The 24896-nt window shown below is 42.7% G+C and overlaps 1 protein-coding gene and 1 pseudogene across 1 annotated transcript in view; one reads left to right on the forward strand and one right to left on the reverse strand.

Annotated features, from left to right (window-relative positions):
* The window catches only part of SLC75A1 (solute carrier family 75 member 1), a 182601-nt gene extending 159633 nt beyond the window's left edge, over nt 1-22968 (forward strand). Inside the window, exons 12-13 of the mRNA XM_078678564.1 lie at nt 2979-3068; nt 22723-22968. Of these exons, the coding sequence (XP_078534690.1) occupies nt 2979-3068; nt 22723-22829 (197 nt within the window). The 3' untranslated portion in view covers nt 22830-22968. The remainder of the gene's footprint in view (nt 1-2978; nt 3069-22722) is intronic.
* On the reverse strand, nt 13177-15015 carry LOC144821847 (uncharacterized; annotated as a pseudogene).
* Nucleotides 22969-24896: the final 1928 nt, after the last annotated feature.

Here is a 24896-nt window from a genome sequence, read left to right on the forward strand (position 1 = left end):
CTCGGACCATTGCAATTGGCTCATTTCCTCTGAATGGCTGTCCCCTGGTCCGTACATTCTTGCAGTTCCAGTTTCAGTATCTCCTTAGCCTCCTCTAGTCAACTTACCTACTGCACTTAAGGTAACGGAAAATACATCATCCTTGTCTGTCATAGCTGTGCCTCAATCTACTTTTCTATCACATCCGGCTCCTAAGAGCAACGCTGCTTATACTTGGGACCGCTGATGATATCTCCTAAGTCCATTGCCAGTGCTCTCCTTTATCACTGATGATATGCTGTTCAATCCCCTCAGTGCAAGGGGTAATACGGATAGGCACACAAACACCAGGAGCAGCGTCATTACTTGTCAAATGGCCGAGGTTGATAATCTGCCTTTGAGCTGTATCTGTTGCTAGTTCTCCATCAAGCACAGATCTGTGGAGCTTCATGAGAACTGGTCACAGATCGGAGTTTGTGTCTTTGACATCCGCAGTGGGTAATGAAGCAGAGGTATTCGTGAGTGCAGGGGACCAGGGCAGCTATTTTCATTAGCTTCTAACTCCGGCCTCCTGAGTTTTCATTGAGAGGCTATTTTCATAAAATGTCAACACATTGGAGGTAAAAAGCTCAGTAAAGATATGTGTACGTACTGAAGCCACGAAGAATTCAGTGCAAAAGTTCAGAAATCTACAGAACAGATCAGCATACCTACAACAGCTTTGTGTCGTAATCCAATGGGTGTGGTTAATATTGTTTATTTGTAGCAATATTGGCAGTTGCTTTTACAATATAGTAGAATAGAGTAATGACCTTGTGCAAAAGGAAGGTTTTTTAAGTGAACAAAGCAGTGGTGTCCACAAGCACTGCAGAAAACAGTTAAACTCTGATGAATATGGATGAGTATATACTGCATAGCAACTCTAGCATACAGGACAGGTCTAACTAAACCTGGGAATACCGCCGGAGAAGACTGTGGGAAAAGCCTGACCAAATTTGTTGCTCCTGCGAACTGAGTCCTGTAGAAGAAAACGAAGAGAGCAAGAAGACACACAGGCAGCAATACTTGCATTGTAGAATTTAAGGGAGCCAACTTGCGCTGCTACACTTGTGTTTGACTGAAGATCACACAAGTGCTTATGTGAACAAATTACACCCATGGATACACATCCAGAAAAACTCATTCACAAATCTTGATGTTCACATTTTGGCCATTAGGCTGGAATAGTCAACTTAATTTCTTACTGCACCTTCTATTATTTATAAATGAATGCACAGGAATTGCACTTATATACATCACTAATTACTTTTGTCCCACCTCAATGCTAGCCAGTTGCATGACCCCACAGTGGTCACCTCTGATTGAGAGCAGGTCCTTGAGTGCTTCTCCTAGGCTGAAACTGTGAACAAAAAACCTTTCTTGTAATACAATTTAAATCAGAATGCTCCTCCAGGACTCTTTTGAGGATTTCATCCTTCACTACCTTGGAAAAAGGAACAAATTCTACTCTTTCAACCATCCCTCCTCACAGTAGTCGGATGAGTCTGCAAGAACATAGCCAGACACTCTACTCGAATGCTGCTAATGCACTCGTGAAGATGTGATCGTATTTGCTCCAGGCATGTGGGTTTCGAAGCCAGGTATACTGTTACTACTACAGCAGAAGCACAAATGTGTTATTTAAGAGCCTGCAAGCAAACACTGTTAGCAAATACTTCAAACAGTCAACTTCACAACAGTAGGACATGGACACCTAATCACTGCATTCCAGCTTGGACCATAGGAACCGTGGTGCATTGTAATCTGTGCCTAACTGAGCAAGCATGAGCTGCTTATGTTGCATGGTGCTTTAGACACATCACATTGTTTCTCGTTTGGTATTTTTGGGAGTAATAGCTTTGCACTGTTCTAGGCACATATTTATTATTCATATTTGTGTGCGGTTTAAGCATACATCTGTTGTGCTTTTGTTTCATTTCTGTCCCTCAGGAATGGTTTCTGTTCCTAATTTCCACTGTTGCCTATGAACTTCATCCCCAATAGTCTGACTTCCACACTAACGCAAAGTTCCTTTCAACCCCATAATTCCAAAATGCCCCATTGAGAGGATCCAGTATGTCGCCCCAGTATTGGTCTTCATGAGGACGAGGGGGTCGTCCATCTCTTGAAAATTTATATTTTTGGGGGGAATGTGATGTAAATGCTGTATCTCAGAAAATTATTCTTGTACATCATTTATTGTGATTTATGTGTTAAATACTTGCATGTTTAGAACTGAAGGTTTTCATTACTGTACGTAAATGGTAAGACCTATAATGGTTTGTGAAAGGTTGATTCAACTACCCATCCAGATTTCTTTTTAAATGTGTGAGATTGAAGTGATGGCAGAAATGCTGGAGTCTCAGACTAAGAACCAAAGATGATCTGCCCATCTCGGTACCTGCCACTCGCCTCCATTCTGAAGCAATGCATTCTGTACCAGCTACCTTGAAAAAGAAAGTTAACTGGAGAAGACACAGAGGACCTGATGTAACACAGGGCATTACCCAATCTGTGTGTCTGATGAAATGTGTCGATACATAAGGGCCGAGACTTCCTATAATAGAACCTTTGAGACTACTGCAGTGATTTTGAGTGATAGACCCTTCTCTTAGTGAGGGGAAATCTGTGTAATAGTTATATGCAATATCATATTTGCCTTTGAGCATGTCGAATGTTCAAGAGAAGCCGGGCCCTGAAATTCCTAAAACCAAACCAAGGATTTTAAACACCACGTTCCCTACAAAAGGTTGTACCATGTAACTGAAATGAAGTAGAAGATAAATAACTAGAATATAATTAATAAGTAAAGAAGATGACGAAGAATCTAAGTAGCTTCTAGTAAAGTGATTACAGTTTACCATAAGATAAGAGTCTGCTGGGGTAGAAAGACAATTAATTGCACGTTTTCTTAATCATCCCTTACTTCATTAAGAATGTTGTTTGAAATCTTTGTCTAGGATCTGTTAGCCAGAAAGGAACTGTCATGGGAATCCTCCGCTCTCTGGGGGCTCTTGCAAGAGCGTTTGGACCAATAATGTCTGCAACAGGTGAGTTTTTATATATTTACAAGATTAAGAAAGCTGGGGCTTGAGAATTTCTTATATTGTGTGCAATCACTTGGAACAAGATTAACGCGCCTGATCTGAGTAAACTGTCTCCTCTACCGTGCTTATCAAGTAATAGTTGTGGAATGAAAGCAGCCACAAGTGGTCCAACCCATATTTGTTCGTTGTTTGGTCATACACATTAAAATGTCAAGGACACATTCTAAAAGCAGCATAAGCAATAGCTTTACAGAACTAATGCAAATAGTACTGTATAAAAGGACATAATTCAAGTTTGTTAATGATTAAAATAGTGGTTTTACAAGATGTTCTACTTTTATTCACATATATCTGCAACCCTTCATTCCTGAATTTAGACTTTTATTAAAATATGTGGTCAGAGCAGTCTACCACCCCTTTCTGCTACTGTGGCCGGAATATCAAGGCATTCAGGGAATTATCCTACACTGGATGTTCACACCTTTCTTACAGATCAAGCATCAACTTACTGTTTGCACCCCAGCCCTTGCAACCGCACCACCAACTCTATTCTACACTGAGTCTGGGATGACAAGGCTCTACGGTCACTCTACTGCTCTTAATCCCTTTCCTGTTCTGTTTACTCCACCTATTTCTATTTAACCTTCTACTACAAAATAGACCACCCCAGATCATCTTCAATCTGAAAAATGCTTTGGGCATAGACTCCTATACGTTTGACTCTGAACCATAGAACAGTGCATTCCGATCAACCATCTGGAACTCAGCTTATCCAAAACTGAGCTACGTATTTGTAGAAAATGAGGAATTACCAGCCATGATTATCTTCCCTCAGATACTTGCCCTCCCACTTTATCTTCAAAAGGAGTGATTACCTTGGAGAAAGCATGGACTTCAGCCTGTCAATTGCCCGTAAAGTGAATCAAGTCATGAGAAATGCCCTTTTCACTGTGCAACCCCTCACACACATTTTCCCTTGCTCAGAATGTACAGACCACCATTTCCCTGATGCTATTGTGCCTGAATTTTCAAAACAAATTTTACTTCAGCCCACCACTTTACCTTATCGGAAAACTGTCAAGAATGCCATATTTTACATCATTTTTAATTCAAGGAAATTTTATTGATTTTACTTACAACACAAAATACATAAAAGAACGGGCGAAGTATTGTGTGTACATCACGTCATTCATGTAACCAATACTAGAAGACAACAAGTGGTGGAACGGACAGAATATTACAATCGGTTAAATGCAAATGGAGACGAGAAATGGAATCAGCGACCAGGCACGCCGAAGGCCTTAATTACCGAGAACTTTGAGGAGATAGCATGTACACTTGATGAACTTGGTAGGATCGTGTCTGGTCTATATGCCAAGTTGTACTTTCCTCGGTAATGTTTCGTTGGGGTACAAGCTGAATGTGACCGGACTTCATGCACAGCCTATTATCCATGAATTAGCTAATAGACCAAATTCTAGCAAGGTTCAAATTCTGAACAGTACAAGGCCCGCAGAATAAGGTTAGAAAAAAGAGAAGGAAAGCGGAGAGTGCAGAGGTACAGAAGGAGAAATAGAGAGGAGCGAGGGTAGAGCTCAGTGCCAAAGAACTAGAGGTAGTGTATTAAAGTCAAATCAAAAAAGGGGAGAAGCCTTCAATTAGTTCCCGCGGGAGGTCTCCAAGGGCAGTGGGGGGTGTAAGGTGATATGGAGCGTGATCAATTTGGTCTAGCAGCTCAAGGGGGTTTAAAAACCTTAGTGTTAGCGTCAAGCGCCTTCCATAGTTTCCTGTCTCTGGGCTTCCAGGGGGAGGTATTTAAAACAATATTATCTGCTCCTCTTAAATAAATTAACCATTCTTGCCATTCATTTTACATCTTATATGCAACCATTCATTTTACATCTTATATGCAAGTGGAAGTATAGTGATGCAAGCCAAAAGAACCCCAGTGCTGTAGACTGTCACTCTTTTGGACATCCTACACTTAAAAAAAACCAAAAATACACATAAGTTAAACCACCGTCTCTGTTCAGACACTTAAACTTAGAAGCTCTCTCACGTCAAAGTCCTGGAATTCTGGAAAACAATAAAGACTTAGCTTCTACCTAACAGGTAACACTAGTACTGCAAGACAACACCAGATGATATTTACCCACAAACCAGAATTGCTCATTGGTACAAATATGGTATGTGTGAGGATATGCAAATAAACCTCTGACTCTTCGTTCTACTCCAGGCTTCAGCAATGCCCATCAATCATCGCACCAAGACACTTCCCATGTAGGTCTCTCTACAAATAAATAAGTAGAAGGGAGGTCTCCTATCAAATCCAATCAGGGACGAGGAGAAATAAACGATAAAGAAAAAGGAGTGGTCCCTAGCAAGCCAAGGTTTTGGCAAGAAAGAAGTTTCTTCCTTTCAAAGAATACAAAGGGGGGGGGGGAAGGCAATCGGCCTATAGGTGCCATAACCACATGAAAAATAATTCACAGTATACAGTGAATTATTTTTCATGTGGTTATGGCACCTATAGGCTGATTGCCTCCCCCCCCCCTTTGTATTCTTTGAAAGGAAGAAACTTCTTTATTGCCAAAACCTTGGCTTGCTAGGGACCACTCCTTTTTCTTTATCGGTCTCTCTACAAAGCCATACTGGATCAGAATTTGATAGCATGTATAGATGTAAGCAAATCTGAGTCTCACTCCTTTGCACTCCATTTCCTGCAGCTGCGTGACGTGCTAAAAGATCCCCTGTGGTAATAATCAATCAATCAGGGGTTTCAAGGCGCTGGAGCGAGGGTGGGAGGGTGCAGCTCCGGAACAGCTGAAGAGCCAGGTCATGAGGCTCTTCCTGAAGGGGTGCAGGGTAGGTGAGCGTCTGATGTTGACTGGGAGCTCGTTCCTGGCCTTCACTGCGACGTGGGAGGCGGCTCTTCCCCCTGCTCTGGTTCTGCGGATGCGTGGGGTTTCTGCTAGGGCCAGGTCGGCGGAGCGGAGGTTTCTTTTGGGTACGTGGAAAGATACTCTTTCGTTGAGGTATTTGGGTCCGAAGTTGTGGAGGGATTTGTAGGCGTGGGTGAGTAGCTTGAAGGTTACTCTCTTCTCCACGGGGAGCCAGTGGAGGTCTCCCAGGTGTTGGGTGATGTGCTCGTGTCGTGGAGTTCTGAGGATGAGTCGAGCCGCGGTGTTCTGGATGGTCTGGAGTTTGTGAAGGAGGGATTTGTTGATTCCAGCGTAGAGGGCATACCATAGTCCAGTCTGCTTGTTATGAGTGCGTGGGTGACGGTCTAGCTGGCTTCAGGGAGGGGGTGTAATCCACTTGAAAGTCTTGCGGAGGAAGTTGAAGCAGGTGTAGGCGACGGCTTTGATCTGACAGGTCATTGTGAGGGAGGCGTCTAGGATGATGCCGAGGTTCCGGTCGTGGTCCGTTGGGGATTGATGAACAATATATTAAAAACATTTGCAACATTGTTGATATTGTTCATTAAATTCAAGCATTAAATAATTAAACCAATCTTTTGTAACCAACTCGTTCCTTGTATCATCTAGATAATTCTTCTAAGCACCGAAGTCCATTTAAGTTCCTTAAGTGGCTTCCAACCCGCATATTGTTCATATTACCACCAGCGGGCTTGAAAACAACACATCTGAAAATGTAGGAATAGTTTCAAAAATAGATTTAAAGCAAGTCAGTAAGACAGATCCGTTAGGTTTAAAAACACGCGCAATATCAGTTGGGTTCAAGGTACGAAACAGTTTGCAGTAGAGTAGCAAAATGAGTCAGAAACTGAGGGGCAGATTTACAAGCCCCTTGTGCCTCTTTTACGCCGCTGTTGCGTCACTTTTGTGACACAGCCGCGGCGCAAAGCCAGCGCCATGCTGCGGGGTATTTACAACGTGATGCATCTGGGAGATGCGTCACGTTGTAAAGCCCTGCGCCACATGTAGGCAGGGGTGTGGGGGCGTTCCGGCGCAGGAACGCCTCCTAAAAGTGGCTGAGTGAAAACTACAAGATTTCACTCAAACTTTTAAGGCCATGCTGCGTCAAAACCCTGCGCTTGCTTGTAGCAGGCGTAAGGATTGACGCAGCATGTTAGGAATAGGTCACCCCCGAGCCTTGCTGGAGCTGTGTCGCGCAACTCCAGCAATGCGCTGCATTTCCGCCGGGGAATCCTTCATGCATCTGCCCATCCGAGAGCCACGGTGCGCCGTATAGTAAATGCGGCGCATCAGTGGTGGCATCGCAACTCTTCTGGCGCATCTCTGCAGATTAGCAGAGATGCGCCAGAAGTCGTAAATCTGCCCCTGAGTTTGCAAAAGTCACTCAGTTTCAGAAGCAGAATGGGCTGTTTGAATAGCAAAGGTTTCCACCGCAGTGATCACAGGTACAGCTTTATGAGTCATTAACTTATTTATCATGTCGATTTTCAGGCACAAAATACTATCACAGATTTTCACTGGAGGTGGATAGTCTGTAATTCTATAACATTTCACTAGTTTCTAGGTAGTCAGTGGATACTCAAAGCCTTGAGATAATCCACAACAGGAATCGTTTACTCAAATTACATAAGCATAAATACCAAGGTAGGGGGGAATGAAAGAAGCAGACATTGCAAACAAGGCCAGCTTCAAAGGATTAAAAGCTATGTATATTAAATGGCCTCGGAAAAGAGTAAATAACTAAGCCTTGTAAAGGTGTGAATGCCCTATATGATTACTACGTGAAGATATGCTAATGAAAGCAGGATTGTCGTTAGCCTAGCAATGGAATTCAAGAGGGACACTCCAAGCGTGTTATAGTATTGTGTATACACTTATACCATCCAAGTGACTTCTATTTATGACCACCACAGAAATCGAACATAGTGATCAATAAAAGATTACTTCATGCAATAGCCATATCAGGGGCACATTTACTATTTTTTCATGCAAACCAGTGCAGCAAAGGAACTTGCTGCGAGACACGAATGGGTGAGCGCAGAAATGCTCCATATTTTACAAGTTATGGAGCACTTCTGCTCTCTCCTTGTACTGGTGCACTGCATAGTGCTAATGCAGGCAATTCCCTACAAACCCCTCTTAATATTGGGTTAATTAAATTGTGTTTGAATTACAGATCTAGATGGGTCACATCTACAACTTCCCAGGGTAGCTTCCTGGAAAAACACAGAGCAAATGGAGGAGTAAATGATAGTGGGCTCACACATTTCTGGAGGGGTTGGCATCCACACTTGGGTAAATAGTCCCACTATTCATATGCAATTATGTTTCATACCCTTATAAATCCGATTTTCTCTATGCCACATATAATTGGGCTGATCCAGAGGGTGGAGTTTTTAGAGAAAACCATCTCTAACCACTGCCTCCTACTTCTTGAGTTTCAGTGGAACACATCAGCCTGTATAACAACAGTGTGTTAACAAGTCTCTGATCCAATAGATGCAGTCTACAAACTTACATTACCAGAAGGAACAACTTATTTCTTCAATATGAATGCATGCTCTGCGAAGAACATCCTCAACGAGTGGGAGATCTTAAAGGTCTTTTCACAAGCTATCTGCATAAACACCTCGACAGGCATTCCAGCAACAGAACACAACCAACTGCGGTAATTGGAGACCGAATTGCATACCCTGAAGATAGCAAAAGCACCACAGTGTCAGACAGCACCTCACAATATGCAAAAAAAAGGTTACAGAACGTGGTAATAGAAACAATTGGTTACACTAAGACTGTTATAAGAGGGCCAGACTGCACTAGTACATCGCATATTTGATATGTATCTAGTGCATACAAAAAGGCATACTTTCCCCTTACCACTAAAGAAGTACTTATTATTATGTTACCAAAGTCGAGTAGATACAAAGTAGATCGATTGCCCCACCACCCCTTAATCTTAAAATTGGACAGCAAAGAATTGGGAAAGGTGCTATCTAATCGACTTCATTTATTCCTCCCACAACTCCTTCACCCTGACCAGAATGGATTTGTTCGGAAAAGACGCCCTGCAGCAAATTTGCACAGATTGCTTTATGTTAATGATGAGGTACCTGGGTCCCGCGCACACAGCGGGAATTTCCACTGATAAGGAAAAGGTCTCAATATGCTGAGTTGGAATTATTGGTTTCTTGTTTTGGAATGGTTAGGATTCAGTGAAGGTATTTTCTCATGGAGACAACCTCTCTATGTTATGATATGTTATAGGGTAGTTATAGAGCGCTCAACTACTCAAGAAGAGTGTCCCGGCGCTAGAGAACCTCATGGCTGGACTGTTGCTGTCACTAAAGGGGAGGGGGGTTGGGGACCTTAAGGTAAGTAAGTCCGGCACCTGTCTAAGTGTTACGGGCAGGAGGTTCCAGACTCGGGAAGCCAGAACTTGGAAGGAGTGGCCATCAGAACGGGTGCGGGAATAGCAGGAGAGCGACCCACTGTGCAAAGTAACTGCCTCACCGCTCGGAGATCACCTCTGCAATTTCAGACTAGTTTCTAGAGGCATGATCTCACTTTTTGACACACTCCATTGAGAGGAAATACAAATCAAATATGTCATGAGACACAGAAGTAGAAAAGAGAGAAGCTGGTGGGAGAGGGCAAAATCATATCTACTACAAACATTAAATGCGCCATTGATTCCGTGGACATCACTGCTAAAGGCATCAATATCAGCATCCCCTGTGGTGCCACACATGCCTTTGAATTCTGGTTTTGGACCAGAGTTGCAGCACCTTCTAAACATGCCTTTTGATGGAGAGCATCTCTTCACCCCTCAAGTCGATGAGATGTTAGAGTAAATCAAAAAGTACCAGGACATAGTCAAGTCCATGGGTGCACTTCACCCCAAAGTCGACCTTTCGCACACGGATGTATGACATTACAACGCATGCTTTTACCACGCATGCCTTTACATCGCAGGTTTTACAATGCATGCTGTTACAACGCATAGCGCTTAGGGGTGCTGGATAGTGAATAGTTTAATTTACTATTCCAACTCCAGTCCCCGTGGATAGTAGGGAGGGTGTTGGATAGTAAATTAAATCCATTCCCTATCCTAGAGCGCCCCCCAGCGCAATGCGTTGTAATGGCATGCGTTGTAATAGTTGCGTCGTAAAGGTACTGCGTGGTAAACGTTGCGTTGTAAAGGATGTTTCCCTTCGCACACACCAACCCAAAGATGGATACAAGGCTCCAGCACCTACCCAACAACAGAGCTACAGCCGTTAAAAACGGAGTTATGGTACCAGCTCCAAAAACACTGAAATTTGCTAGTTCCGAATGCACACAACACACACCCCTAACCCACATCGTCCACCCTGTTGTTCTCCTGTGAATTGATTTTGTGTATCTGTGGCAGGGAGGTAGGAGCATCATTACACACTAGAGACTTTGTCTCTCATGAGACATGCCCCTCCCCACACTCAATGGTAATAAACAGCATATTACACCGTGCATAATTTTTTTTTAATATATATATATATATATCAGCTTCTCCTCCTTACACGGTGCAGAGAACCACAGGACACAGCAGGGTTTTTTAAAGGAGTTTTAATCTTGAGGCTTGCATGACCGGTTTTGGCGTCTTGCCCTTTTCAAATGCTTTTCTCAAACAGCATGTTGTCCTTTCGCTAATCTTTTTATTGGCTGGCTCCTCCTTCCCAAGTGGTGCTTGGCCCACCTTCACCACGTCAGCTGGGCTCGCTAAATTTATCTAGGGACTACCAGTCCCATGGTGCAACAAGCTGCTGTACTTGGTGCCGGTGAAAGGAAATTATGCCGCGTTTGAAAAGTATTCTCTTTCAGTCCCTTTCTTTCATCCCATCGACCTCAGTGCATTTGATGTTTGAAATGTTCAGGGCGTAGATACAATCACGGCGTCCTTTAACTCTGGGGTTTCGATGGTGGGTCGAGGAAAAAATCCGATGCCCCGGCTAATTTAAAAAATGTTCCCTTGTCGCCTCGACCTTCTTGTTTGAAAGGGTCCTGTGTGCGCGCCAGGGGCAGTGCGGTGAAATATACAAATCAGCTTCTCCTCCTTACACGGTGCAGAGAACCACAGGACACAGCAGGGTTTTTTAAAGGAGTTTTAATCTTGAGGCTTGCATGACCGGTTTCGGCGTCTTGCCTTTTTCAAATGCTTTTCTCAAACAGCATGTTGTCCTTTTGCTAATCTTTTTTATTGCCTGGCTCCTCCTTCCCAAGTGGTGGTTGGCCCACCTTCACCACGTCAGCTGGGCTCGCTAAATTTATCTAGGGACTACCAGTCCCATGGTGCAACAAGCTGCTGTACTTGGTGCCGGTGAAAGGAAATTATGCCGCGTTTGAAAAGTATTCTCTTTCAGTCCCTTTCTTTCATCCCATCGACCTCAGTGCATTTGATGTTTGAAATGTTCAGGGCGTAGATACAATCACGGCGTCCTTTAACTCTGGGGTTTCGATGGTGGGTCGAGGAAAAAATCCGATGCCTCGGCTAATTTCAAAAATGTTCCCTTGTCGCCTCGACTTTCTTGTTTGAAAGGGACCTGTGTGCGCGCCAGGGGCAGCGCAGTGAAATATACCAATCAGCTTCTCCTCCTTACACGGTGCAGAGAACCACAGGACACAGCAGGGTTTTCTAAAGGAGTTTTAATCTTGAGGCTTGCAAGACCGGTTTCGGCGTCTTGCCTTTTTGAAATGCTTTTCTCAAACAGCATGTTGTCCTTTTGCTAATCTTTTTATTGGCTGGCTCCTCCTTCCCAAGTGGTGGTTGGCCCACCTTCACCACGTCAGCTGGGCTCGCTAAATTTATCTTTTATATATATATATATATATATATATATATATATTCTTTCCTTGTTTGCAAATAATCACGCTCTCAGGAAACAACACACCGACTAGTAAGGAGTAGAAAAAGGTTGTTTACTTCACAACGCGTTTCACCACACACATTGGCTTGCTCACGTGAATAACCGGCATGTAACATGTGGTATATATCCCCCGCAGGAAGTAAACACAAACATATGGACTGCATGTTGCAATACGAATGAAAAGCCCCAACACAACGTATTAACATATAAATGAAAATTCAATGCAATGTTATACGTTTCCACAGTAGTTATATGATGTACCGTATAAAATATACAAAATATACAAATCTGGGACCCGGTTGCATAAATGTCAAATGTAAACGTAAATAAGCATAAGGAGTGCTCAATGCTTGTACTGACACATACAAATGCAAACCGGACAAAACACACCATGTATCATCAAATGAATCGGTAAGAACTGGCCGGTTCGTGTCCATAATGCAAAAGGAGCCCCAATAAGAGGCCCACGTGGTACGGGAGTCGACAGGTACACTCCCCCATCGAAGTCTCACGCAACATGCGTGTGCCATGATGAACTCAATAAAGATACTGAATTCAAAGTACCAATTACTGGTCAGCAAGTCGCTGCCCAAGAGTTCAATATGTAAGGGCTTATCTAGCACAGATTGCCGGAGGAGTACCGTAGTGCTGGGCCAGTGCCATGCCCAGCAGAGTTTAAATGTCAAAGGGGCAACGCCACTGCAAAATCCTGATGGTTGGCAAGTGCCCAAGTAGAATATACAGTGGGTTATGAATTCAGTGGAAAGGTCACAGATCACAACTGACATGGGACATGACAAACTGAATCAAAGCAGTTCCAACAGTGTGTCGATTACCCGTGCTTATAGACGTAGAATATACATGCCAACAGAACCCTTGGTGCTCGTGAACGGAAAAATGAAGAGGGTAAGTTGCCCGTGTTTGGTGAGTGAAGGTGACTTGGGCCCCTCTTAGACTTCCTAAAATAAATAAACACAAACATAAGGTTAAAATTAACCCAACTAACTGAACAACAAATACTTAGAGCATATAAAAAAGTCATAGATAGGCTTTCCTGTTTTCAGTTTCTATTTTTGGTAAATTCTGGTGGTGTTTTGTCAGTGTTTTCCAGTGATTTCAATACCTGAAAAAAACTGTGCTTTTCAGTGATTACTAATTTTCGCGCCATAAAAAACGACTGAAACGGTGTTTTTCCGGTGTTTATGGAACGCTTTGCTTTTATTATTGCTGGCTTTCTTCATTGATGCATGGCATATAGACAGTTTACGTACGTGTATATGAAGTCCAAATACATATTTACAAGTCAAATTTATTGTAGTAGACCATACAATATTTCTTCAGTGATTCTTTAGTCATTCGCGCTCTCTCTTTCCTTCCCATGTACACTTTTATTTGTGAAAACGCCCTCTCAACATTGGCACTTGAGACTGGCAACGCCAAAACAGCCAGTACACAATTTGCCAACTCTGGCCACTGACGTAGCTTTCCATGCCAGTACTGGTGCACCTCAAGGTTGACATTCTCTGGGACAGGTTCTGCAACATATGCGTTGAACTGGGTGCAGATGCCCTCAGAGGTATTAAAGCGGTCAAAAATGAAGCTGTACTTTGCAAAGTCCAGAGAAAATTCCCCTTTACGGAATGGATCTAACACTTGTGCAGAGTACCAAAGTGAGGCTTCATTGACTTCAAACGCCATGGTTGGTGAAGGGACATTTCTATGCATCATAGCTAGCCATTTCTCATGCATGGTAAAATAAAATGTCCTGAATTGGTCTTCAACACTTCTTTGCTTACCAAGTGGCAAGCATTCTAACAGGGAACATGTTGCAGTGCCAAAGTCACAAAAAGTGTCGCCTAGCCTACTCTCGAGGAGATGTTTGACATCTACACCAAATATACTGAAAACTTGGTAGACAAGGGTGTTTTCTGACTCTAGTTCTTTGATTATGTCCACTACGGCAGTCATGTTTTCTTGTAAAAATCTAAGGATGCAGTACAGTGTACTTTTTTTGACATCGCTATCAATATGCACCCGAAGATCCTCACATTTCTTGCCTTTTGCATCATCACTAAGCAAAAATTAAGTAAGCGGTCGCCACATAGATAAAATTGCATTCACGGCCTCTAGGACTGAGAACCACTGACTAAATGACACAGTTGGGATTACTCTTTCTTTGCTGCCACACAAAACACAAAATGAGAAATATTTGCGTTTGAGTTCCCGCGCATAACGAAATAGTGCGCCTGAATGGACAACAAAATCAATAGCATTCTTCATTAGCTCAGAAGATTGTAATGCTGCTTTCAGCATACCATCTAGCAAGTGGCAAGGATCTCTCACAGGGAAACACTTCAGCTCAGGCATTGCTTTTGACAGGTCATCACATAACTTTTTCATATACGTAGCTGAATCGCTGCAAATACAGACAATATCACTCCAATCTTTGTTAAACTTGGTAAGAATTCTCTGCAGCAGCATTCCAAGTGACACTGCGTTGCATGTTTCCAGTACATCTAGATCTGCCATGATGGTACGTCTGTACCATCCATTTTTTGCATCACAAAATGTGATTAGCACTGCCACTGCTGGGTCGCCACGCATCTCTGGGGTTTCATCAATGGTAACAGAGATCTTTACATCACCTTGGAGTAACTCTGAAATATCTTCAATATCTGCAGGGAACACCTCTGGTAGGTATTTCTCATACATTTGTGTTGCTTTTGGTAATGTTTTACATGCTGGTGCACGCTTGCGGAACAGATTCCCAATTGGTCCATCGGCTTGGTGTAAGCTGGTTCCAGATTGCACTAGGGCACGTAAAAATTCATGTGCCACATCCTTTTCTTCCTCACGTTTTCTTTTGAAGCGGGTCATTGTCTCGGCAAGAGACATCTGGCATAGGCTGTCGCTATTCGGTGGCTCTTTCAATTTCAAGTGGGTCTTGGTGATAAGATGTTCAGCAATTCGGCTTGCAGTCTTCCCAGTTACTATTGGGACAGTCACTCTGCAAAACCTGCAAATTAACATCTTTTGCCTGCGCACTTCTTCAACCATTAAATCTTTGTTTTCCAGCACATAATCTTCTGCCGTCTTTATTCTGCGGGGCATGTTGTTCTGCGCAAACTAGATTAATAAAAAAAACAACTTAGAAACCGGTTGCGTACTGTTGAGAAAATAATGAGAAAGACAACATTTTCATGGTCAGGTGACTGCTGTGAAAACAGAGAAGAGAGCACTTGTGTTGCAATGAGGGACAGAAACAACAAGTTCTGGTCACGGGAGCTAATTTGCTAAAAGCACCCCAGGGCAGGGGCGCGAGGCCTTGAACTGCGGGGTACAGAGAGAGCTTTTTGGAATTGCACGTTTTGTGACTCTCAAGTTATGGGTAATTTATGGGAGATTTCTGGGGGTGATGGGTGTTGTAGGCAAGGCAGACAGTTCTCATAGTTCATTTAGAATCCATGTGGTGTCAGTTGAAGAAAGTTAGAGCTGGGTGACATGTTCATTGTTTTGTTGAAATCTTGCCAATGCAGTATCACTATGAATACTAAAACATGTTTTGTAAAGCAATGATAACTGGTTTGCTATTTCAGCAATCACATTTTCTAGCCTAGTTTACTGGTGTCATTTCTTGTGTGCTTAGCATTTTCATATAAGCATATTCAGATCCATGCACGAAAATGATGAGAATTAGTAAATTGTTCCAATGCGCTTAAATGTCAACAGAGGCATTTCAAAGAAGCGAATTACACCGAGTATAAATTGCGCAATAGGTCTCTCAAAGATGTGGTTTTCGACGAGTGCAAATATTTAAGTGACTTTTTTTAGAGTGCGTTGCGGAGAAAAGGTTAGACCATCAGGCATCAAAGCGAATCACAGTGGAAAACGGCTGTTTCTGAATTCGATGTATCACTGCAATTGCTCTTTCTTCTAAACGTTGCGCACTGCATATTACAGTATTTACTATGATGTTATTGCTATAAGTAAAACTTGCAAGAAAACTATGAAACTGAGATTCAAAATGCATTATAACATCTGGAACGAAATGAGAAAGACAGCTGCTGGAACTTAATCTGTTGTAAAATACAAACATTAAACAACATCGTATGGTGGTGCTTGTATGCCCTTGCAGGAGCTCTAAGAAGGGTGCAAGAACAAAGACTTGCGCATGCCACCTCTTTTCCCGGTGCCCACCCTTAAGTTAACCAGGCAGGGTGCCTGGTGTTGCTCTGGCCTGCACAATCCTTTATTAATTTCCTGCCTACTTGCAAGAACAACAAAGCCTCATTAAGCTTGCAATGACTTGACTCACCGGAACCCGTGAAATTAATCTGCATTGAAAACATTGCCCCAGCAGGGTAAGTGGCAGGCCCAGTGAGGTGGAAAATCGCAACAACGTAAACAGCAGCACACAGCACCCTAATCACCACAACATACATTACAGATGGCAAGCGCTTATAGAACTAACCTTGCAGTCTGAAATAGAACTGACTGCACTTCATGACCTATGTGGTCAAAGGACACAGGACCAGAATTAGCGATGGCGACTGGGCTATTATACTGTAGGGGCTCTACGAAGGGTGCAAGAACAAAAACTCGTTAAGTAAATGGTCTTTTTAAAGACCTGTGAATTAATTGGGGGCGGCCGAATGCAGACAAATGGCAGACCACAACAGCTCCTCTCCCCCACGTTAGACAGGCAGGGGGCCTGGTGTTGCTCTGGCTCTTCCCTGCTCACGGGCCGCGTCACGCACATTTTTAAATATTTAAGCACACACACTTGCGTATTTCGCCGCATGTTACTTATATTCTTCCTATAAAGTTGGCACATATACTACTGCCTCAAGATTCCCTCATCCACCAGGCGCCATCTCCCCTTTCAGGTGCACCAAATATTGAATGTTCCAATCTGTTGGTGGCCCTAGACTCTTTGGGCCTTATTTATGAAGGCCTTGCGCCGCCGGTGCGTCACTTTTAACATGGGAAAAAGTGACGCACCGGTGGCGCAAGGCCTTCATAAATAAGGCCCTTTGAATGAAGTCCCTGAATGCACTGAACCAATTGGGGCTGATTGCTACGAGGGTCAGCCCGAATCAAATGCTGAATTAAATGTAGCTAAGGGGCAACATTTTGAGCGTATGTCAGTGTATGGGAAAATTAGCTAAAACTTTGAATGGAAAACCGGACAGAGGGCGGCAGATCTCCTGGTTGTCCCTAAGCACAACACCTGCAATGAGAATCCTAGAAATGATAACAGTGGTGGCAATGAATAATGAATTTCACAACAACCATCATGATATGGTTCTGCTGTAGCAGAAGATTCCCCTCCCACCCCCCTGAATTTCTACACGCACGCAACAAACTTGCACGTGCCCCCTCTCACCCCGGTGCCCTCCCTCACGTTAGGCAAGCAGGGGGCCTAGTGTTGCTCTGACCCTTCCCTGCTCAGGGCCGCATCACGCACATTTAGAAAAATATAAGCACACACATTTTGAAATATTTCAGCACACACATGCAACAAACTTGCACGTGCCCCCTCTCACCCCGGTGCCCTCCCTCACGGTAGGCAAGCAGGGGGCCTGGTGTTGCTCTGACCCTTCCCTGCTCACGCATGTGAGAAATATGTTTTCTCGTCTACAGACCGTGCATTTATAAAAACTACTGAAAATAAGGTGTTGAACTTGACGTGTTTTGGTGTTAACTTGCAATTGATATTACATCACTTCTCAGAATTGGAATGTTTACTATTTGCTCAGAATTAATAAGTAAAATACAAAAACGAAGTCGAAGTCCTACGTGCCTGATCTTTACACTACTTCTGAAGCTTCGGGAGAAGCCCTCCAAGTCTGGAGTTATAGTGACTACTGCAGCAGCTGATAAAAGGCTGGTGCAGATGTTGGTGGTTTCCAACTATCGTCTGTTTTACATCATTGATTAGATACTGCACCAAGGAATGCCAGATGCACAGAGGGATTGATTGCCTTCCAACCATAGACAGAGTGGCTGTAAGAAGGGGGTGAGCACACAACAAAAGCCTTACTTACAAGTAAATGGTCTTTTAAAGACCCGTAAGTACTCGGGTGCGGCTGCAATTAGATGCTCGCCAGCCCGCGGAGGTGTCTCCGCCCGGGCTGACACACATGACGGGAGGGGGGTGGGGGGCTGCGGGGGTGGGCTGGAGCATCCCGTGAGCCCAATGGGTGTTGCACGCCTGAGTAGTAGTGCCGTGTGCTTGTGTTTATCGCGCCCCTGGTTAATGTGGATATTTCTCACTATGGGCTTTGTACCTAATGTAATGTTTACTCCTTTGCACTAGATGGACGATAAAGCCAGGGAAAACTTGAATCAATGCAGGCCACGGTGCGCACCAATTGGCCTTTGCACTTACAGTAGATCGCTTTTAAAATTCTCCCACGGAGCAGGAATGTTGTAGCTCTGGCGCTGCCCTGCTCACGGGCCGCATCACGCACATTTAGAAAAATATAAGCACACACACGCAACAAACTTTCGTCCCTGGTAGTAAGCTTAAATAGAAAATTGAAAATAATAAAGGACCAGGTGTCCCTCGAGTACTCTAAACAATCCCCCTCCTTACACCTGGGTGCCCCCGAAGAAAACACAGCCCACATAGGAAACATTATCCTCGCTAGAGATGTGGAGGATTGCACTAGCACAGAGGGCAGCAGATTTACCTTGGATGGTTCAAATGAGGCCTTGGAACACCAGCGGTCGTTGTCTGGTCGTAGTCTCGTCGTCGTGGTTGACTGAAGTGTAGCGAGGTGTGCGGGGCCAGACAAACTCCGGCCAGTATTTTAAATGGGACCTGGCCACACCCGCCAACCTTGCCAACCAATGTGTGTCCCCAAATTTAATGGGGGTGATGCACGTTCCGAGTTGCTTTCCTTCTCGGGCTTAAATTGAAGTTCGGTCTGCAATGCTGTAGCTCCATCATGTGGCCAAGTGGTGTAATAGCAACGAAAATCAGTGACACTCGGTTTCAACCAGGTCAGCTTATTTTCATCCGGTAGGGTTCTCTCGAGCAGAGTCGGTTTAAACCGAAATCCGGACAGCCTAGTCATAGACTAACAGGTACTAATTCAATATCTGGGATTCATAAACAACAAGGGCACGTACTGCTGATATCAATACAAGAAAAACGAAAGGGGCATAAGAAAAACCCATCAAAGTCAGACAGATCATGTTTTTAGATGAACTGATAGTTCTTCATCCTGATTTAGCCCCCCAGGGTCTTTGCTAGAGAAATCAATGATCAACTTGGATTCACGTTGTCGGAGTAGTAAGACTCTATTCCCCCCCTGGGATTCTTTACAATCTGTTCGAGAATAATAAAACTCAGGTCTTTAAGGTTGGAAAAATGGTTGCTTCTGAAGTGTCGTGCTACCGGGTACTTAGGGTCAAAGTTGGAGATGGCCCTGGTATATTCTAGGATCTGTTTTTTGGCCATGCAAGTAGTGCTACCGATGTACCACTTATTGCATGTACAAACAATGGCATATACCACAAAAGTAGAACTGCACGTTAAAAACTGAGTGATTTTTTTAGATATCCCATTGTAGTTCCCCTCAGTGTGGCTTCTACTGTTGGCACAGGCTTTGCAATGCCCGCAAGGGAAAAAACCCTTGAGGCCCTGCACTGTCGTGGTAGAGTAGGGGGTGATATCATTATGTACCAGTGTCCCTGATGTTATAGCTGTGTCGATACGTAATGTTCGGTCTGTCTGGAATGGTCTTGCCAATGGCATTATCTGATTTAAGTATGTCTCAGTTTTTAGTAATGATTCTTTTGATGACCTGGGAGTCTGAACTGTATGTAAGTATAAGTCTGGTATTGTCCTCTTCAGCTGTACCCAACAAGCCTGTATCACTCAATGTCTGTGATCTCTCTATTGTGTTAGCTCTGTTCAGAGCTTTCTTAAGCACCCAGTTGGGATAGCCCCTTTCTATGAACCTGTCCATAATCACCTCACTCTCAAGTTTGTACGAATCATCGGTATTGCAGTTACGTTTCGCCCTCAGCAGTTCTCCGAAAGGTATGGACCATTTCAGGTTATCCGGATGACTGCTGAGGGCATGCAAGATGCTGTTCCCTGCCGTGGATTTCCGCTGTAGTGTGGTGTGTACTTCGTTGGCTTTTATTTCAACTTTAACGTCCAAATACTCCATTTCAATCTTACTGATATTGCCACTCAAGACAATGTTGTACTCGTTTTCATTCGGTTTTCCAATAAAGGTATTGGCCTCATCGACCGACCGCTTCCACACTATGAAGAGGTCGTCTATGTAGCGTAGCCACAACACACCATTGGCAAAATCTTGTTTTAACATGGGGTCAGCTCGTATGATCTCTTCCCATCTGCCCATAAAGAAATTGGCAAAGCTAGGGGAAAAAGATGAACCCATAGCTGAGCCATTCACTTGTCTATAAAGCGCGCCATTGAACTAGAATATGTTATTGCTCAAACAGTATTCCATCATTTCGAGAAGCATCCGTGTGTGTTCTTGAAATCTGATGTGGCGGCTAGTCAAATAATATTTGCATGCCTCCACACCTTGTCTGTGGTCAGTTATAGTTTAGAGACTTTGCACGGCTAACGTCATGATGGTATAATCAGTGTGCCATATGAGACCTTCGATTTTATTGAGGAAGTCTTTCGTGTCACGCACGTAGCTGTCCAAATTGACTACTGCATCTCTCAAAAAATGGTCTATATATTTGGATACACCCTCAGAAACACTCCCACGAGACGACACATTGGGTCTCCTTGGTGGTTTCGTGGCGTGTTAGTGTATTTTGGGGAGTAGATACAGGACTGGGAGTACTGGATGATCACATTTAAGATAAACATAATCCTCCCATGTCAGAATACCTCTGTCTTTCCAGTCGCATAATTGCTCCCAGATTGCCGTGATGCTCTGACTGTAACGTTCGAAACTCACCGGTTCATAAAACATGTTATCAGATAATTGCCTCTCTGCTTCTTCCAAATATTGTTCTCTGTCTAGAATCACAATATTACCCCCTTTATCAGCCGGGCGGATAACAATACTTTCATCTGCCATGAGTGTCTTTAGGGTCAATCTCTGTTTTACAGTGAGATTAGAGGAAACCTTATATTTTTGTTTCTGTTGTCTTGGTCTATGTTCATTAAGATTTTTATTTACACACTCATGAAAGGTATCTATACTGTCATGAGGTAGCACGGGTGTAAAGATGGATTTCGGTTTGAAACTAGTGTTGGTAGAGGCATCACTGATGATATCAAGCTCGGACAACAACTGTGTATTGGTAACAGGTGTGTCTGTATCTGGATTGCAACTACCTAAATCAATCACAGTGCTAAGTGTCTCCATATCATTGATGTTAAAATTAAGAGAGTCCGGACCAGTAGGTACTGTTTTGTCGTACAGAGTTTTGTCATCACCTTTAATTTTGTACCATTTTTTCAGTTTTAATTTACGAATGTACTTAAAAACATCAATCCTATTGTCGGTATATTTGGAGGAACTAGAGGGACAAAAGGACAGACCGAGGCAAAGAGTTCTTTTATCATTGATGTTTACATTTCTCTTAGATAGGTTTATGATAGTTTTATTCACCATAGTGTCCTCCATCAGTAGCCTCTTCTGGCGCGTCTGTTTATTCCCACAGCGCCACGTCCCCTGCCTCTTTTGCCACCTTTGTCTGATTCTTTTTCTTCTGTTTGGTCGTTGCCTCTTCCACGGCAAAATATATATATATATATATATATATATATATATATATATATCCTGTTTCTCACTTTCCACCAACCGTCGCTCCCCTTCTCCTCGGGTGCCTCCTTAACGCACAGTGGGGTGCGTAAATATCCTCAAACATGCAATCCTCACTCCTGGGACCGCTCAGCAATTAAGGGCACTCACAGCACTTTTACGTAGTTTTTGTTGCCATATTTATTTCAGCGCTACAGATATCGTCAACAAACGCGTTTCGTCGTTGCCGCCTTCGTCAGTGTCAGGATTGCATGTTTGAGGATATATATATATATATATATATATATAAATAAATATATAAAACAAAGCAACAGTTCACCAGACGCCGCACCTCGCATCCTAGGTGCACTCCAACACGGTAGTGAGCCGCGTCATATCAGAAAACAATCTGCCCATTCGTGGATAAACATGGAGGCCCTCAACAGGGAAGTTTTTGAAGGTGGAATATATATAGGACCATATTACACCTAGCATTCATTATGTGTTTTCATATTACGTGTTTATTTGGTGGCAGCATGAAAAAGTTGATCTTTTCTCAAACTGGGAAATGTTTATTGAAAAAAATAAGTGAAATATAGTACTTATTCTTTTGGTTGTAGTAAAAAGTAAGTAAAAATAGTTAATTAGGCATTTTAAGATGTAACATTTTAGAAAAAGTGCCTTAAAACACATTCTGTCTTTAGAAGGGAGGGATTGTTGCAGCTAAATAAGATTAGAGTTAACCACTTATGAGAAGTCTTTCTTAAAAAAGATGAGAAGAAGGGAGTCAAGCTTCAAAGAATATGCAAGGGAGTTTTTTTTAACCTTGAAACAATGGCAGAGAATGTTTAATAACTTCTTAACTCAATATAATCTTATAGCCCAACGAATAATCAAACATGCTAGAATTAATACACTACAGACTATAAATAAACGACATCAGTTGCTGTCCAGAACAGACCCCAAGTAGACTTCACTTCCCTGGAATTGGGCAGGAAACCTCATTATAAATGTGTTTTGTCTTGAGCTTTGTCCGTTTATCTAATTGCTGTTGTCTCATTTGCAGTGTACTGGTTGACGGGGCCCGAGCTGTGCTTCAGTGTTTGCGCATTGTGTTTCCTACTCCCATTACTACTTCTCGGCAGAATAAAACAGGAGACCAAGGATGAATGACCAAGAACAAAGGGAGAGACAATAGAGATGTCTGTTGCTAGTATATTTTCCAAAGAAATGTACAGAAGAACACTCCATTGCTGATCATACACCATGGACATATTAAACAGGAAGGCACTTGAGGTGGAATATCTGGCTGCTAAAACAACTTGCCTTTTCTGTGGCTAATGTCTCCTAAGGTCTGTGTATATATTTCTATAATGGTAATCTGTCACTAACTGCCTTTACTTCTCGTGCATTACTGAACATTGGTATACAAAAGTGCTGCTCAGATGCAACTACAACTCTACACAGAAGAACATTTGTTTTTTAAGTCTAAATGCCAGACCGCGTGACTCGGCTGTGAATTTAAATTTCAAAGTGACAAAATGCTGCAAGGGCTGGTAACACAGCAGGTTCGGAGAAGATTCACATGGCAAATCACTCCAAAGTTCTTCGTGATTCTCTCATATCTTATTGCTGAGTGTTTACGCATCACTAAGCTGCCTTATCTCCACCCTCCGATGGCTACGCCTGTTCCTTACTATAGCGCCATGAAGCCTCCGGGCGTACGAGCGCTCAACAAATACCAAATAACATTAACATTTACAAGGGGGCCGAAGACATGTTTTGCGCTACAATAATTGTCCCTTTTATAGATGTCTTGCAACCAAATATGGCTGATTTCTTGCAAAATCTAGTAGTTGTGTTCTCCTAGTAGACTGAGATGCCATAACATTGTACGAATTGTAACGTGTTGCCCATCTGCAGATTTGATTACAAAATTACAAAACCAAGTATTGGCCAGGGAGAAGACCTAGAAACTGCTATGTCTACAAATGAAAGTCAGAATTTTGTCCAGCATAAATATTGTGTCCTAAATATAGTTTACAAAATCAAAACACTTAATTGAAGCTGGCTAAAGTTTGTAATCCAGCTACATGCTCATCACGAATATGAGCATCAGATTGTACTGTATTTAAGAAAAATACAAGATGTGGGTTCAGCTGCCCCGAGGCATCAGATCCGAACCTGGAAAACATGGCTCCGTGTTCAGTTGTTGCTAATAGAAGAAATTGCTATAATGTGAAGAAAGTCCAAGTGATGATGTAACCCTCAATGGATTGAAACATAAAGCAATTAAGGATGTTGAAATTAAGTTTTTCACAAAACATGCAAGTCAATGGATCAACACGATAACACCCTTTTTCTGGAGGAGAATGTTTTCCAGTTTGCAAAAGTAGAGTACAGCCTATACTATGGAATAGTTCAACACACTTGTGCAAACATCGGTGTAGTGTGTTGAAAGCAGTAACGGAACTGACAATATTTGCACTGTAGTTTCGCTTTCCAGCGGCAACCAAAAAGATTTTCATATTTATGCCATTACTTTAACTCCTCAGCTATCTATTTCAGGAATAGGTCAGTTACTTATTTAAATTTATGAGATCTGTGATTATATTTGAAGTTGTCAGACTTATGAATATTTTTCTCTTTAAAAGTTGAAAGACTGATCTTTTTGAAACTATTGAAACTGGATCTTTTAGCATTTGACTAGAAGATCCTGCAGTGAGTCTGCAATAAGGGGTTTGTAGAAATGTCAGTGTATGTGAGCACAAATGTAGTTTGTGCGTACACTATGTTGTATGTTTTTTACTTGCCACAGTGCCTTGTTCACTTGATGTCCTTTAGGAACAAACAAAGAGTGAACCTCTGTCATTTTTTTCTGTTTTTATTAGTTTTTTCCATATTCTATTATTTGAGAGACTCATTTGATAGCCATTCCTCGTTTTGTCCCACTCCTTACTTTACCCAGCAGCCTACATTTTCAAGGTTATGATGACCAGAGTAAGAAAGGTTAAAAAAGGAGGACTCTCATCAGAATGCGCTACATAAACGTTTACATTTAAAATCAGTGGGTATTAAGGAAGAGCGAGCTGGTGTCACCATTTGAACTGCAAACTAAAATATAGTTTGCTCTGTACAGATCCCTTTCCAGTAAGCAAGAACAAGCAAACTGAGAAAAAATCTGCATCACCAAATGGTAAAAGAGAGACCGCAAACAAGTGCAAAATTGATCTAGGTGAT

The sequence above is a fragment of the Lissotriton helveticus genome, chromosome 2_2 (assembly GCF_964261635.1).
Source record: "Lissotriton helveticus chromosome 2_2, aLisHel1.1, whole genome shotgun sequence".
NCBI lineage: Eukaryota > Metazoa > Chordata > Amphibia > Caudata > Salamandridae > Lissotriton > Lissotriton helveticus.